General features: G+C 55.3%; 1 protein-coding gene across 2 annotated transcripts in view; it reads left to right on the forward strand.

Moving 5' to 3' along the window:
• Positions 1 to 16,310, forward strand: part of NOS3 (nitric oxide synthase 3) — a 300,784-nt gene that overhangs the window by 129,921 nt on the left and 154,553 nt on the right. For both annotated transcript variants that reach the window (XM_075580452.1, XM_075580453.1), the window contains exons 8-11: positions 4,279 to 4,453; positions 6,358 to 6,459; positions 6,642 to 6,836; positions 10,000 to 10,079. In XM_075580452.1, coding sequence (XP_075436567.1) covers positions 4,279 to 4,453; positions 6,358 to 6,459; positions 6,642 to 6,836; positions 10,000 to 10,079 — 552 coding nt within the window. The remainder of the gene's footprint in view (positions 1 to 4,278; positions 4,454 to 6,357; positions 6,460 to 6,641; positions 6,837 to 9,999; positions 10,080 to 16,310) is intronic.

A 16,310-nucleotide genomic window follows, 5' to 3' on the forward strand; every position in this document is an offset into this window, starting at 1 on the left:
CTGCCCGCTTGCCTTTGGTCCCTGAACAAGGAGGACATGCAAAATAACAAATTCAAATTAGGCCCAATGAGACACACATGGGAGACCTGGACGAAAAGCAAATTCAAGTACAAGCTCACAACAGCACAATCCCAACTCATTCCAATTCACAAAAATCCGAAATTTCCCCCTGGCTGTGAGCCCAGACAATTTGACCAATTACAAACCAAAAACATTAGGGCGATTGTCGACCTCTTGAGCCTCGGGAAGTTCATGAGCTACCAAAACCTTCAAACCAAATATGAAATACTAGGACTGAACGTGTTCAAGTACCTACAAATTCGGCACTTCATTCAAACATTATCCCCAACGTTGGAATTTCCCCCTCTCACAGGTTTCGAGCGACTATGCAGAGAAACAGCCCACCAGAAAGGTCTAATAACACAAATTTGCAAAGAGTTGGAGAGGGCCTCAGAAGTCCCCACACATGACTATATGCTGCATTGGGCAGCAGAATTGGATATAGTTATAGACCGAGAGGACTGGGAAAGTATTTGGGAAAATGCCTCAGGAACTTCCATATGTACCACAATCAAAGAAAATATTTACAAAATACTGTTCCGCTGGTATCTTACCCCAGTCAGAATAAATCAAATCTACCCACTGGCTTCCGATCTATGCTGGAGAGGCTGCGGTCAAAAGGGGGACATGGCCCACATTTGGTGGTCATGTCCGGAAATTCAGAAATACTGGGAAACAACACAAAAATTACTAGAGGAGGTCACAGACCTCACAATACCCATTGAACCGCTGACCTACCTGTTGGCCAGGCCCTTAGACTACCTGGACCGGCCAACAGGAAAATTATTCTCCTTCATTCTAACGGCGGCTCGATGTGCGGTGGCTGCCGCCTGGAAGAAAGTGTCTCCCCCCTCAAAACAAACAATAAGAAGAAGGGTGCAAGAAAAATGGACATGGAGAGATTGTCTGCTTTCCTTAAGAGGTCATCCACCTCATTCACAAACATCTGGGATCCATGGTACACCCACATGGTGCATATAAGGCGAAACACCCCCTAACAAACTAGAGGCAAAAACCACACTAGAGCCCAAACTAGTAAAAAAAAAAAAAAAAAAATATATGGAATATGGGATCAAGGCCTCCTCCCGCCATACCCCTTCCAGCCTCCCCCCCCCCACACCCCACCCTCTCCCACACCCCACCCCCCCACTCTATTCCCTTTCTGTTTCCACACTCGCGCCTCCCTGATGGACCACAGTAGGTCAGGGGGACGTTGAGTCTTTCCTTTTCTCTTCTCACTCAAGAAAAAGAAAAAATGTATACTAGGCTGATATATTGCTTGCAATGTTTATACCATGTAATGACTTATCTGCCTAATAAAAAATTTGGAAAAAAAAAAGAACACTGGGGCTTGTATCTCGGGGAGCAGGGGGTCCCCTGACCTGAAACGAAGGCAGTTCAGCTACAAAGACCCTCAATGCTATGTACTAAAAGCAAAATGAAAAGACACCTTCATTACCGTAGTGGCTAACCGCGAAGGCAATGAAGGGGTTAAACAGCAGTATGCGGTTTGTTGGGGTAGAAGGGGTTTAGTAGCCTCAGGGTGAGTGGTTAGGCCTTCCGTGAGTTGTGGGAGGGGTTAATCCCTTTTAATTACCCGAGCGGTTACTGCCGCTATGGTAATTAAGGTGTTAACCCCACCTCGGACAACTACCCCCTTCACCCACCCCTTCAACCCGCAAAACCACACACCGCAGTAGCCCTTTTACACAAATATGGCTAATAGCGCTTTTACCCGTTCAAATATACAGTGCGATAAAATACACATCAGTGTACAATCACCACAAACGCGCGTCATTTAATCCATTGATTGTCACTGAGGTTATCTACGCCGGGGGCAGAGAGAGCCGATATAAACACGCAATCAATGGGCACCATCCGCTGTCTCCCCCCCCCATCTCCCCCCGCCGTCTCCCCCCGCCGTATTACCCGCCGTCTCCCCCCGCCGTCTCCCCCCGCCGTCTCCCCCTCTTCCTTTCTCTCCTAGTTACGGGGGGTTTGCAGGGATGGGGTTGGATGGGGGTTTAGTCTCCCTGTCTCCCCCCCTTCCTCTCTCCCTTAGTTACGAGGGGTTGGAAGGGGGTTAGTCTCCCTGTCTCCCCCTTTCCTTTCTCCTAGTTACGGGGGGTTTGCAGGGATACAGGTTGGATGGGGGTTTAGTCTCCCTGTCTCCCCCCTTCCTCTCCCCTAGTTACGGGGGGTTTGCAGGGATACAGGTTGGATGGGGGTTTAGTCTCCCAGTCTCCCCCCTTCCTCTCTCCTGGTTACGAGGGGTTTGCAGGGATACAGATTGGATGGGGGTTTAGTCTCCCTGCCTCCCCCCTTCCTCTCCCCTAGTTACGGGGTGTTTGCAGAGATGGGGTTAGATGGGGGATTAGTCTCCCTGTCTCCCCCCTTCCTCTCTCCTAGTTACGGGGGGTTTGCAGGGATGGGGTTGGATGGAGGTTTAGTCTCCCTGCCTCCCCCCTTCCTCTCCCCTAGTTACGGGGGGTTTGCAGGGATACAGGTTGGATGGGGGTTTAGTCTCCCTGTCTCCCCCCTTCCTCTCTCCTAGTTACGGGGGGTTTGCAGGGATACAGGTTGGATGGGGGTTTAGTCTCCCTGTCTCCCCCCTTCCTCTCTCCTAATTATGGGGGGTTTGCAGGGATACAGGTTGGATGGGGGTTTAGTCTCCCTGTCTCCCCCCTTCCACTCTCCTAGTTACGGGGGGTTTGCAGGGATACAGGTTGGATGGGGGTTTAGTCTCCCTGTGTCCCCCCTTCCTCTCTCCTAGTTACGGGGGGTTTGCAGGGATACAGGTTGGATGGGGGTTTAGTCTCCCTGTCTCCCCCCTTCCTCTCTCCTAGTTACGGGGGGTTTGCAGGGATACAGGTTGGATGGGGGTTTAGTCTCCCTGTCTCCCCCCTTCCTCTCTCCTAGTTATGAGCGGTTTGCAGGGATGGGGTTGGATGGGGGGTTAGTCTCCCTGTCTCCCCCCTTCCTCTCTCCTAGTTACGAGGGGTTTGCAGGGATACAGGTTGGATGGGGGTTTAGTCTCCCTGTCTCCCCCCTTCCTCTCTCCTAGTTACGGGTGGTTTGCAGGGATACAGGTTGGATGGGGGTTTAGTCTCCCTGTCTCCCCCTTCCTCTCTCCTACTGTAGTTACGAGGGGTATGCAGGGATACATGTTGGATGGGGGTTAGTCTCCCTGTCTCCCCCCTTCCTCTCTCCTAGTTACGGGGGGTTTGCAGGGATGGGGTTGGATGGGGGTTTAGTCTCCCTGTCTCCCCCCTTCCTCTCTCCTAGTTACGAGGAGTTTGCAGGGATGGGGTTGGATGGGGGTTTAGTCTCCCTGTCTCCCCCCTTTATCTCTCCTAGTTACGAGGGGTTGGATGGGGGTTTAGTCTCCCTGTCTCCCCCCTTCCTCTCTCCTAGTTACGAGGGGTTTGCAGGGATACAGGTTGGATGGGGGTTTAGTCTCCCTGTCTCCCCCTTCCTCTCTCCTAGTTACGGGGCGTTTGCAGGGATACAGGTTGGATGGGGGTTTAGTCTCCCTGTCTCCCCCTTCCTCTCTCCTAGTTACGGGGGGTTTGCAGAGATACAGGTTGGATGGGGGTTTAGTCTGCCTGTCTCCCTCCTTCCTCTCTCCTAGTTACGGGGGTTTTGCAGGGATACAGGTTGGATGGGGGTTTAGTCTCCCTGTCTCCCCCCTTCCTCTCTCCTAGTTACGGGGGGGTTTGCAGGGATACAGGTTGGATGGGGGTTTAGTCTACCTGTCTCCCCCCTTCCTCTCTCCTAGTTACGAGGGGTTTGCAGGGATACAGGTTGGATGGGGGTTTAGTCTCCCTGTCTCCCCCCTTCCTCTCTCCTAGTTACGGGGGGGTTTGCAGGGATACAGGTTGGATGGGGGTTTAGTCTCCCTGTCTCCCCCCTTCCTCTCTCCTAGTTACGAGGGGTTTGCAGGGATACAGGTTGGATGGGGGTTTAGTCTCCCTGTCTCCCCCCTTCCTCTCTCCTAGTTACGGGGGGTTTGCAGAGATACAGGTTGGATGGGGGTTTAGTCTCCCTGTCTCCCCCCTTCCTCTCTCCTAGTTACGGGGGGGTTTGCAGAGATACAGGTTGGATGGGGGTTTAGTCTCCCTGTCTCCCCCCTTCCTCTCTCCTAGTTACGGGGGGTTTGCAGGGATACAGGTTGGATGGGGGTTTAGTCTCCCTGTCTCCCCCCTTCCTCTCCCCTAGTTACGAGTGGTTTGCAGAGATGGGGTTGAAGTGGTATGCCTTGCCCGCTGTTAGCAGCCTTCTCCTGGAGATCGGGGGGCTGGAGTTCCCCGCCGTGCCCTTTAACGGCTGGTACATGGGCACAGAAATCGGAATGCGGAACCTGTGTGACTCGTACAGATACAATATATCAGAGGTAAGTGGGGAAGGGCGTACATGTCGCCTGCACGCCCTGCGCTGCTCAGGAAATCTGTGACACATTCACGGGCCGCGCCAAAAACAGAGGTTCAATATTTTTCTCGCGCCCCCTAGGCTATGGGATTTGAAAATATTTTTCTTTAAGACATTCCTCTATAGGGAGAGACATGTATCAGCCATCTATAGAGAGACACATATCAGCCACCCATAGACAGACACGTATAAGTCGCCTATAGAGAGAGACATATAGAGATATGTACAGTATCATGCATCTATACAGAGACACAGCCACATATAGAGGGATACATGTCAGCCACCTATAGCCACATATCATTCATATATAGAGATACATTTCCGCCATTTATAGAGACAAGTTTCAGCCACCTATAGAGACACAAATTAGCCCCCCCATAGAGAGGCACATAACAGCCACCTATAGAGAGAGACATGTAATGGCTACCTATAGCCACATATTGTATTGTATGTCTTTATTTATATAGCTCCAAAAGTGTACTTAGCGCTTCACAAAGAATACAGTACAGGGAATTTTAAAAATACAATAAGTGCAGCAAAAATCAGACAATGGGAAAGGAAATCCCTGCCCCGAAGAGCTTACAATCTAAGAGGTTTTAGGGGACACTTACAGAGACAACAGGTGAGGGAATAAGTGCTGTAGATGGCAGTGCTTGGCCACAATGGGTGGTATAAGTGACTGTGGGACAGTAGCCATGGGTGCAGGGTATTGGGATGCTTGATTTGTGGGGCGAGTTTTAAGGTTGGTCAGTGTTAAATGAAAAGGATAACACCATTTACAGGGGAAGAGATGGCAGGGAGGCGTGGGTGAGAGCAGGTGTGTATGTCTGGCTTCCGGCTTAGGGGAGATCCCCAGCAGCAGGAAGGAGGAGATAGAGGGTGTGAATAGAGGATTTGTGGGGGTGCTTTTTATTGAGGGGTAAAGAAGTAGTTGGGAGAGAGGTGTATAAATAATGGTGTTTGGGGAAGTTGGAGAGAACAGAGACATTCAACAAGGAGTAAGGAAACAGAAAATGCAATAAGGAGGGCATAGTGAGATGCAGGCGGAGAGACTTCCCAGTTATTGGGGGATAGGAAGAGTACAATTAATCACATATTTTAGAAAGTAAAGTTCTCACAGCTGTAAAGTTGTTGTTCAGAGTCCAGATCTTCCTCAATCTTCACCTCCAATTTCAACTCCAAGATTAACTCCACACACTTAAATGTTACACTTTGATGTTACACACAGCCAAGGTATCCTGCCTTAAGTATTCTAAAACACAGTCACTTGACTAACAATTAAGGGAGGGGTCTGCCTAATCAACTCAGACACACCAAATTGTTAATTACATTTTAGGATCTTGCCAATTGAAAGTAGAATCCAGCTCACACATATCGATTAATACATATTATTCATATATAGACATGTTTCAGCCACCTATAGAGAAAGATGAGGGATCCAGGGCAACTTCGGATTTTCTCAAAAAGAATTTAATCAGCACAAAAAACACAACGTTTCATCCTTCCAAGGGGACTTTATCAAGTGACTGGCTAGTATCTTTGATTCTATTATTGTGGTGTGTGTAGCTTTTCTTATTTTTTTTTCCAGCCACCTATAGAGACATGTAGAGTATAAGCCATCTGTAGATTCACACGTATAGAAAGACCCATATCAGAGAGACACGTATCAGCAATCTATAGCGAGACATGAACTGTATCCTAGAAGCCGAGGTCAGGCGCCAACTGGTCTAATGCATCGAAGTAAGCAGAGCGGCTAAGAGTGTTGTGTCGTCCAGCAGCTACACACAGTACCACTGCTTTTCATTCAGCCTTGTTGATCATTATTGCTGATACCACACGATGTATCTCAGACACCCTCATTCTTCACAGGATGTGGCCAATCGCCTGGGTTTGGACACCAAGAAAACCTCCTCTTTGTGGAAGGACAAAGCTGCTCTGGAGATAAACATCGCCGTCCTGCACAGCTACCAGGTAACATGACCCCCGGGGTCTGTCTGATCATGTACTCCCTGCACAGCTACCAGGTAACCTGGCCCCCGGGGGGTCTGTCTGTATGGCCTGCAGTGTATACTGACGGTGTGTGTGTGTCCCTCTCTGGGGGTATACAGGACCTGTGAGGCCTGCAGTGTACACTGACTGTGTCTCTTTCTCAGAGTGACAAGGTGACGATTGTGGACCATCATGCAGCTACGGAGTCCTTCATGAAGCACATGGAGAATGAGAACCGTCTGCGGGGCGGGTGTCCAGCTGACTGGGTCTGGATCGTCCCCCCGGCGTCTGGGAGCCTCACGCCCGTATTCCACCAGGAGATGGTCAACTATCACCTGTCCCCCTCCTTCCTATACCAGGTACCAGCGGGACTCACGGAATGACTGGGGGGGTGTGCACCTCCCACACCCTGCTCTCCCCGTCAGCTCGCTGAGCGTTCCCCCCACACCCTCCTCTCCCTGTCACAGTCACCTCGCTGAGCTTCCCCCCCCACACCCTCCTCTCCCCGTCACCTCGCTGAGCTTTCCCCCCCACACCCTCCTCTCCCCATCACTGTTACCTCGCTGAGCTTTCCCCCCACACCCTCCTCTCCCCGTCACCTCACTGAGCTTTCCCCCTCACACCCTCCTCTCCCCGTCACCTCGCTGAGCTTTCCCCCCCCACACCCTCCTCTCCCCGTCACCTCGCTGAGCTTTCCCCCCCACACCCTCCTCTCCCCGTCACCTCGCTGAGCTTTCCCCCCACACCCTCATCTCCCCGTCACTGTCACCTCGCTGAGCTTTCCCCCCACACCCTCCTCTCCCCGTCACCTCGCTGAGCTTTCCCCCCACACCCTCCTCTCCCCGTCACTGTCACCTCGCTGAGCTTTCCCCTCACACCTTCCTCTCCCCGTCACTATCACCTCGCTGAGCTTCCCATCAGTAAGGAGAGGCTCAGTGAGGAGAGGCTCAGTGAGGAGAGGCTCAGAGAGGAGAGGCTCAAAGAGGAGAGGCTCAGAGAGGAGAGGCTCAGAGAGGAGAGACTCAGAGCGGAGAGGCTCGAAGAGCTAGCTTCTGGACAGGCTTTGTGATAATCAGCTTGTGGGAGAGGCTCTCAGCATTACCCCCAATGTATGTCTCTTCTCCCCTCAACATTACCCCCAATGTTTGTCTCTTCTCCCCTCAGCATTACCCCCAATGTATGTCTCTTCTGCCCTCAGCATTACCCTCTCTGTATGTCTCTTCTCCCCTCAGCATTACCCCCAATGTATGTCTCTTCTGCCCTCAGCATTACCCTCTCTGTATGTCTCTTCTCCCCTCAACATTACCCCCAATGTTTGTCTCTTCTCCCCTCAGCATTACCCCCAATGTATGTCTCTTCTGCCCTCAGCATTACCCTCTCTGTATGTCTCTTCTGCCCTCAGCATTACCCTCTCTGTATGTCTCTTCTGCCCTCAGCATTGCCCCCAATGTATGTCTCTTCTGCCCTCAGCATTACCCTCTCTGTATGTCTCTTCTGCCCTCAGCATTACCCTCTCTGTATGTCTCTTCTGCCCTCAGCATTACCCTCTCTGTATGTCTCTTCTGCCCTCAGCATTACCCTCTCTGTATGTCTCTTCTGCCCTCAGCATTACCCTCTCTCAGCTTGTCCCCACTTTTAGTTCCTCTGAGTATTCTCTGAGTTTTCAGTTCTCTGTGCCCACCTCCTTGGTCTGCTCACCTCAGTGTCACCTCAGTGTCTTCTCGCTTCAGTGTGTCTCCTCAACTCAATTAGTCTCCTCTGCCTTCTCACTTCAGTATTTCTCCTCTAGATCTCTTCCCATTTCAGTGTCTCCTCTTAGGCCGCGCTTATAGTGCCGGCGACAGCTCCGCGACGTCGCGTCAAAACAAATGCACTGCCGACGTTGCGTGCGCTTATAGTAAGCGTGATGCGACAGAGCGACGGCTTGGTCGCGATCACTGGAAGTCATCTCAATTTGATTTTTCCAGCAGCCGCAGCCTGACGTCACCGTCGCGTCGCCATCGCCGGCACTAGTCTTCTCACTTCAGTGTGTCTCTTCTAGGTCTCTTCCTGTGTCACTGTCTTCTCACTTCAGTGTGTCTCCTCTAGGTCTCTTCCTGTGTCACTGTCTTCTCACTTCAGTTTGTCTCTTCTAGGTCTCTTCCTGTGTCACTGTCTTCTCACTTCAGTGTGTCTCCTCTCGGTCTCTTCCTGTCTCAGTGTCTTCTCACTTCAGTGTGTCTCCTCTAGGTCTCTTCCTGTCTCAGTGTCTCCTCACTTCAGTGTGTCTCCTCTAGGTCTCTTCCTGTCTCACTGTCTTCTCACTTCAGTATGTCTCCGCTAGGTCTCTTCCTGTCTCACTGTCTTCTCACTTCAGTTTGTCTCCTCTAGGTCTCTTCTTGTGTCAGTGTCTCCTCACTTCAGTGAGTCTCCTCTAGGTCTCTTCCTGTCTTAGTGTTTCCTCACTTCAGTGTGTCTCTGCTAGGTCTCTTCCTGTCTCAGTGTCTCATCACTTCAGTGTGTCTCCTCTAGGTCTCTTCCTGTCTTAGTGTTTCCTCACTTCAGTTTGTCTCCTCTAGGTCTCTTCTTGTGTCAGTATCTCCTCACTTCAGTGAGTCTCCTCTAGGTCTCTTCCTGTCTTAGTGTTTCCTCACTTCAGTGTGTCTCCTCTAGGTCTCTTCCTGTCTCACTGTCTTCACACTTCAGTGTGTCTCCTCTAGGTCTCTTCCTGTGTCACTGTCTTCTCACTTCAGTGTGTCTCCTCTAGGTCTCTTCCTGTGTCACTGTCTTCTCACTTCAGTTTGTGTCCTCTAGGTCTCTTCCTGTCTCACTGTCTTCTCACTTCAGTTTGTCTCCTCTAGGTCTCTTCCTGTCTCACTGTCTTCTCACTTCAGTTTGTCTCCTCTAGGTCTCTTCCTGTGTCAGTGTCTCCTCACTTCAGTTTGTCTCCTCTATGTCTCTTCCTGTCTCACTGTCTTCTCACTTCAGTTTGTCTCCTCTAGGTCTCTTCCTGTCTCAGTGTCTCCTCACTTCAGTGTGTCTCCGCTAGGTCTGTTCCTGTCTCACTGTCTTCTCACTTCAGTTTGTCTCCTCTAGGTCTCTTCCTGTCTCACTATTTTCTCACTTCAGTTTGTCTCCTCTAGGTCTCTTCCTGTCTCACTGTCTTCTCACTTCAGTGTGTCTCCGCTAGGTCTCTTCCTGTCTCAGTGTCTCCTCACTTCAGTGTGTCTCCTCTAGGTCTCTTCCTGTCTCGGTGTCTTCTCACTTCAGTTTGTCTCCTCTAGGTCTCTTCCTGTGTCACTGTCTTCTCACTTCCGTGTGTCTACTCTAGGTCTCTTCCTGTCTCAGTGTCTTCTCACTTCAGTTTGTCTCCTCTAGGTCTCTTCCTGTCTCACTGTCTTCTCACTTCAGTTTGTCTCCTCTAGGTCTCTTCCTGTCTCGGTGTCTTCTCACTTCAGTTTGTCTCCTCTAGGTCTCTTCCTGTCTCAGTGTCTCCTCACTTCAGTTTGTCTCCTCTAAGTCTCCTCTCCTGTGTGTTTGCAGCAAGACCCCTGGAAGCACCATGTCTGGAAGGGCTCTCAGAGCACCATCACCAGGAAGAGGACCTTCAAAGAAGTGGCAAAGTAAGCAGTGTGTATGGGTGCTCTCTGCATCTTCTCATACTCCCCGGACCCTGTCAGTGTATGGATGCTCTCTGCACCTTCTCATACTCCCAGGACACTGTCAGTGTATGGATGCTCTCTGCACCATCTCATACTCCCAGGACCCTGTCAGTGAATGGATGCTCTCTGCATCTTCTCATTCTCCCAGGACCCTGTCAGTGTATGGATGCTCTCTGCATCTTCTCATACTCCCAGGACCCTGTCAGTGTATGGATGCTCTCTGCATCTTCTCATACTCCCAGGACCCTGTCAGTGTATGGATGCTCTCTGCATCTTCTCATACTCCCAGGACCCTGTCAGTGTGTGGATGCTCTCTGCATCTTCTCATACTCCCAGGACCCTGTCAGTGTGTGGATGCTCTCTGCACCTTCTCATACTCCCAGGACCCTGTCAGTGTATGGATGCTCTCTGCACCTTCTCATACTCTCAGGACCCTGTCAGTGTATGGATGCTCTCTGCACCTTCTCATACTCCCAGGACACTGTCAGTGTATGGATGCTCTCTGCACCTTCTCATACCCCCAGGACCCTGTCAGTGTATGGATGCTCTCTGCATCGTCTCATACTCCCAGGACCCTGTCAGTGTGTGGATGCTCTCTGCACCTTCTCATACTCCCAGGACCCTGTCAGTGTGTGGATGCTCTCTGCACCTTCTCATACTCCCAGGACACTGTCAGTGTATGGATGCTCTCTGCATCGTCTCATACTCCCAGGACCTTGTCAGTGTATGGATGCTCTCTGCACCTTCTCATACTCCCAGGACCCTGTCAGTGTGTGGATGCTCTCTGCACCTTCTCATACTCCCAGGACACTGTCAGTGTATGGATGCTCTCTGCATCTTCTCATACTCCCAGGACCCTGTCAGTGTGTGGATGCTCTCTGCATCTTCTCATACCCCCAGGACCCTGTCAGTGTATGGATGCTCTCTGCATCTTCTCATACTTCCAGGACCCTGTCAGTGTATGGATGCTCTCTGCATCTTCTCATACTCCCAGGACCCTGTCAGTGTGTGAATGCTCTCTGCATCTTCTCATACTCCCAGGACCGTGTCAGTGTGTGGATGCTCTCTGCATCTTCTCATACTCCCAGGACCCTGTCAGAGTGTGGATGCTCTCTGCACCTTCTCATACTCCCAGGACCCTGTCAGTGTATGGATGCTCTCTGCATCTTCTCATACTCCCAGGACCTTGTCAGTGTATGGATGCTCTCTGCACCTTCTCATACTCCCAGGACCCTGTCAGTGTGTGGATGCTCTCTGCATCTTCTCATACCCCCAGGACCCTGTCAGTGTATGGATGCTCTCTGCATCTTCTCATACCCCCAGGACCCTGTCAGTGTGTGGATGCTCTCTGCACCTTCTCATACTCCCAGGACCCTGTCATTGTGTGGATGCTCTCTGCATCTTCTCATACTCCCAGGACCCTGTCAGGGGCGAGGCTTCTCTATACGGGGCGAGGCTTCTCTGTACGGGGCGAGGCTTCTCTGTACAGGATGAGGTGAGCGCCCTTCTCTGTATGGGGCGAGGCTTCTCTGTACGGGGAATTCTCTGGACGGGGCGAGGCTTCTCTGTACAGGACGAGGTGAGCGCCCTTCTCTGTATGGGGTGAGGCTTCTCTGTACGGGGAATTCTATGTACGGGGCGAGGCCTCTCAGTACAGGACGAGGTGAGCGCCCTTCTCTGTATGGGGCAAGGCTTCTCTGTACGGGGCGAGGCTTCTCTGTACGGGGTGAGGCTTCTCTGTACGGGGCGAGGCTTCCCTGTACGGGGCGAGGCTTCCCTGTACGGGGCGAGGCTTCCCTGTACGGGGCGAGGCGTCTCTGTACGGGGCGAGGCGTCTCTGTCACAGTCTGCCCTGTACTGTGAGGGGTAAGGGTGTAACCCCGCTCACAGTCTGTCCTGTACTGTGAGGGGTAAGGGTGTAACCCCGCTCACGGTCTGTCCTGTACTGTGAGGGGTAAGGGTGTAACCCCGCTCACGGTCTGTCCTGTACTGTGAGGGGTAAGGGTGTAACCCCGCTCATGGTCTGTCCTGTACTGTGAGGGGTAAGGGTGTAACCCCGCTCACTGTCTGTCCTGTACTGTGAGGGGTAAGGGCGTAACCCCGCTCACGGTCTGTCCCGTACTGTGAGGGGTAAGGGCGTAACCCCGCTCACGGTCTGCCCTGTACTGTGAGGGGTAAGGGCGTAACCCCGCTCACGGTCTGCCCTGTACTGTGAGGGGTAAGGGCGTAACCCCGCTCACGGTCTGTCCTGTACTGTGAGGGGTAAGGGCGTAACCCCGCTCACGGTCTGTCCTGTACTGCGAGGGATAAGGGTGTAACCCCGCTCACGGTCTGTCCTGTACTGTGAGGGGTAAGGGTGTAACCCCGCTCACGGTCTGTCCTGTACTGCGAGGGATAAGGGTGTAACCCCGCTCACAGTCTGCCTGTACTGTGAGGGGTAAGGGTGTAACCCCGCTCACAGTCTGCCCTGTACTGTGAGGGGTAAGGGTGTAACCCCGCTCACAGTCTGTCCTGTACTGTGAGGGGTAAGGGAGTAACCCCGCTCAGTCTGCCCTGTACTGTGAGGGGTAAGGGTGTAACCCCGCTCACGGTCTGTCCTGTACTGTGAGAGGTAAGGGTGTAACCCCGCTCACGGTCTGCCCTGTACTGTGAGGGGTAAGGGTGTAACCCCGCTCACGGTCTGTCCTGTACTGTGAGGGGTAAGGGAGTAACCCCGCTCACAGTCTGTCCTGTACTGTGAGGGGTAAGGGTGTAACCCCGCTCACGGTCTGTCCTGTACTGCGAGGGATAAGGGCGTAACCCCGCCCGCTCACAGTCTGTCCTGTACTGTGAGGGGTAAGGGTGTAACCCCGCTCACGGTCTGTCCTGTACTGTGAGGGGTAAGGGTGTAACCCCGCCCGCTCACAGTCTGTCCTGTACTGTGAGGGGTAAGGGTGTAACCCCGCTCACAGTCTGCCCTGTACTGTGAGGGGTAAGGGTGTAACCCCGCTCACAGTCTGTCCTGTACTGTGAGGGGTAAGGGTGTAACCCCGCTCACGGTCTGTCCTGTACTGTGAGGGGTAAGGGTGTAACCCCGCTCACAGTCTGCCCTGTACTGTGAGGGGTAAGGGAGTAACCCCGCTCACTGTCTGTCCTGTACTGTGAGGGGTAAGGGTGTAACCCCGCTCACAGTCTGCCCTGTACTGTGAGGGGTAAGGTTGAGGTCGCCCTGAGGGGTGAACTTGAGGTCGCCCTGCAGTACCGCTAGGGGCCTCATGGTGGCGCTGCTGCAGAGGAGGGCAAAGGTAACAGCCTGCCTCTGCAGACCTGCCTGTGACCTCCTGTCCCTTTAATAAACATGGGGAGGGAAACCCCCCCGAGAGGGAAACCCCCCCGAGAGGGAAACCCCCCCTTCAGCACATTGGAGGGAGGTGAGTAATGGTGCCGAGGAGCCAGCAGCACCGGAGGGGTGTGTGGGATGGGGGCGCGGGACGGAGCCGGATGGGGAGGGGGGAGGCTGTGTGGTGGGAGCCGGCGCGTGGCAGGCCGCCGCACGCGGTGCCTGATAGCCACCGCGGTCGGGAGAGATGGTGGGGGGGGGCCTGGGCATCGGGCGCCCTGCGCGGCGCGCGGCCGTCACCGGCAGAGTGGTGAGGGGGCTGGCGGCGCAGGGGCTGGCGGCGGCAGCACAGGAGCGACCCCCCCTCCCGCCCCCCGCCCCGCCGGGACCGCGCTTGGGCAGAGGGAGTAGGGCGCGGGTGGCGGGGCCTCGCCGAAGCGCGAACCGGGAGGGGGGGGCAGGGCCCGGCAGCAGGGGAAGGAGAGGGCGCGGGAGCGCGGTGGGCCGCCAGCAGGTGCCTGCACTTGGCGGGGGAGCTGGGAGGGCTGTGGGATGGGGAATGGGGATCCCTACCTGCACCTCAGCGCTGGGATCTGCGCGGGGCAGGGACACTTACCGGCTCCTGTGGTGCCGCAGCATCAGCGGGCTCCTCAAGCTCATGGGTGAGGCTGGCAGGACTCGGGGTCTTCATACAGCGGGGGGCTGCTGCAGTCACTGCGGCCTTCCCTCGGGGTCTTCATACAGCGGGGAGCTGCTGCAGTCACTGCGGCCTTCCCTCGGGGTCTTCATACAGCGGGGAGCTGCTGCAGTCACTGCGGCCCTCCCTCGCGGTCTTCATACAGCGGGGAGCTGCTGCAGTCACTGCGGCCCTCCCTCGCGGTCTTCATACAGCGGGGAGCTGCTGCAGTCACTGCGGCCCTCCCTCGGGGTCTTCATACAGCGGGGGGCTGCTGCAGTCACTGCGTCCCTCCCTCGCGGTCTTCATACAGCGGGGGGCTGCTGTAGTCACTGCGGCCCTCCCTCGGGGTCTTCATACAGCGGGGGGCTGCTGTAGTCACTGCGGCCCTCCCTCGCGGTCTTCATACAGCGGGGAGCTGCTGCAGTCACTGCGGCCCTCCCTCGCGGTCTTCATACAGCGGGGAGCTGCTGCAGTCACTGCGGCCCTCCCTCGCGGTCTTCATACAGCGGGGAGCTGCTGCAGTCACTGCGGCCCTCCCTCGCGGTCTTCATACAGCGGGGGGCTGCTGCAGTCACTGCGGCCTTCCCTCGCGGTCTTCATACAGCGGGGAGCTGCTGCAGTCACTGCGGCCCTCCCTCGGGGTCTTCATACAGCGGGGAGCTGCTGCAGTCACTGCGGCCCTCCCTCGCGGTCTTCATACAGCGGGGGGCTGCTGCAGTCACTGCGGCCTTCCCTCGCGGTCTTCATACAGCGGGGGGCTGCTGCAGTCACTGCGGCCTTCCCTCGGGGTCTTCATACAGCGGGGGGCTGCTGCAGTCACTGCGGCCCTCCCTCGGGGTCTTCATACAGCGGGGGGCTGCTGCAGTCACTGCGGCCCTCCCTCGCGGTCTTCATACAGCGGGGGGCTGCTGCAGTCACTGCGGCCCTCCCTCGGGGTCTTCATACAGCGGGGGGCTGCTGTAGTCACTGCGGCCCTCCCTCGCGGTCTTCATACAGCGGGGAGCTGCTGCAGTCACTGCGGCCCTCCCTCGCGGTCTTCATACAGCGGGGAGCTGCTGCAGTCACTGCGGCCCTCCCTCGCGGTCTTCATACAGCGGGGAGCTGCTGCAGTCACTGCGGCCTTCCCTCGCGGTCTTCATACAGCGGGGAGCTGCTGCAGTCACTGCGGCCCTCCCTCGCGGTCTTCATACAGCGGGGGGCTGCTGCAGTCACTGCGGTCTTCATACAGCGGGGGGCTGCTGCAGTCACTGCGGCCTTCCCTCGGGGTCTTCATACAGCGGGGGGCTGCTGCAGTCACTGCGGCCCTCCCTCGGGGTCTTCATACAGCGGGGGGCTGCTGCAGTCACTGCGGCCCTCCCTCGCGGTCTTCATACAGCGGGGGGCTGCTGCAGTCACTGCGGCCCTCCCTCGGGGTCTTCATACAGCGGGGAGCTGCTGCAGTCACTGCGGCCCTCCCTCGGGGTCTTCATACAGCGGGGAGCTGCTGCAGTCACTGCGGCCCTCCCTCGGGGTCTTCATACAGCGGGGGGCTGCTGCAGTCACTGCGGCCCTCCCTCGGGGTCTTCATACAGCGGGGGGCTGCTGCGGTCACTGTGGCCCTCCCTCGGGGTCTTCATACAGCGGGGGGCTGCTGCAGTCACTGCGGCCCTCCCTCGCGGTCTTCATACAGCGGGGGGCTGCTGCAGTCACTGCGGCCCTCCCTCGGGGTCTTCATACAGCGGGGGGCTGCTGCAGTCACTGCGGCCTTCCCTCGGGGTCTTCATACAGCGGGGGGCTGCTGCAGTCACTGCGTCCTTCCCTCGGGGTCTTCATACAGCGGGGGGCTGCTGCAGTCACTGCGGCCCTCCCTCGCGGTCTTCATACAGCGGGGAGCTGCTGCTGCAGTCACTGCGGCCCTCCCTCGCGGTCTTCATACAGCGGGGAGCTGCTGCAGTCACTGCGGCCCTCCCTCGGGGTCTTCATACAGCGGGGAGCTGCTGCAGTCACTGCGGCCCTCCCTCGCGGTCTTCATACAGCGGGGGGCTGCTGCAGTCACTGCGGCCTTCCCTCGCGGTCTTCATACAGCGGGGAGCTGCTGCAGTCACTGCGGCCCTCCCTCGCGGTCTTCATACAGCGGGGAGCTGCTGCAGTCACTGCGGCCCTCCCTCGGGGTCTTCATACAGCGGGGAGCTGCTGCAGTCACTGCGGCCTTCCC

The sequence above is a fragment of the Ascaphus truei genome (genome assembly GCF_040206685.1).
Source record: "Ascaphus truei isolate aAscTru1 chromosome 2 unlocalized genomic scaffold, aAscTru1.hap1 SUPER_2_unloc_1, whole genome shotgun sequence".
Lineage (NCBI taxonomy): Eukaryota > Metazoa > Chordata > Amphibia > Anura > Ascaphidae > Ascaphus > Ascaphus truei.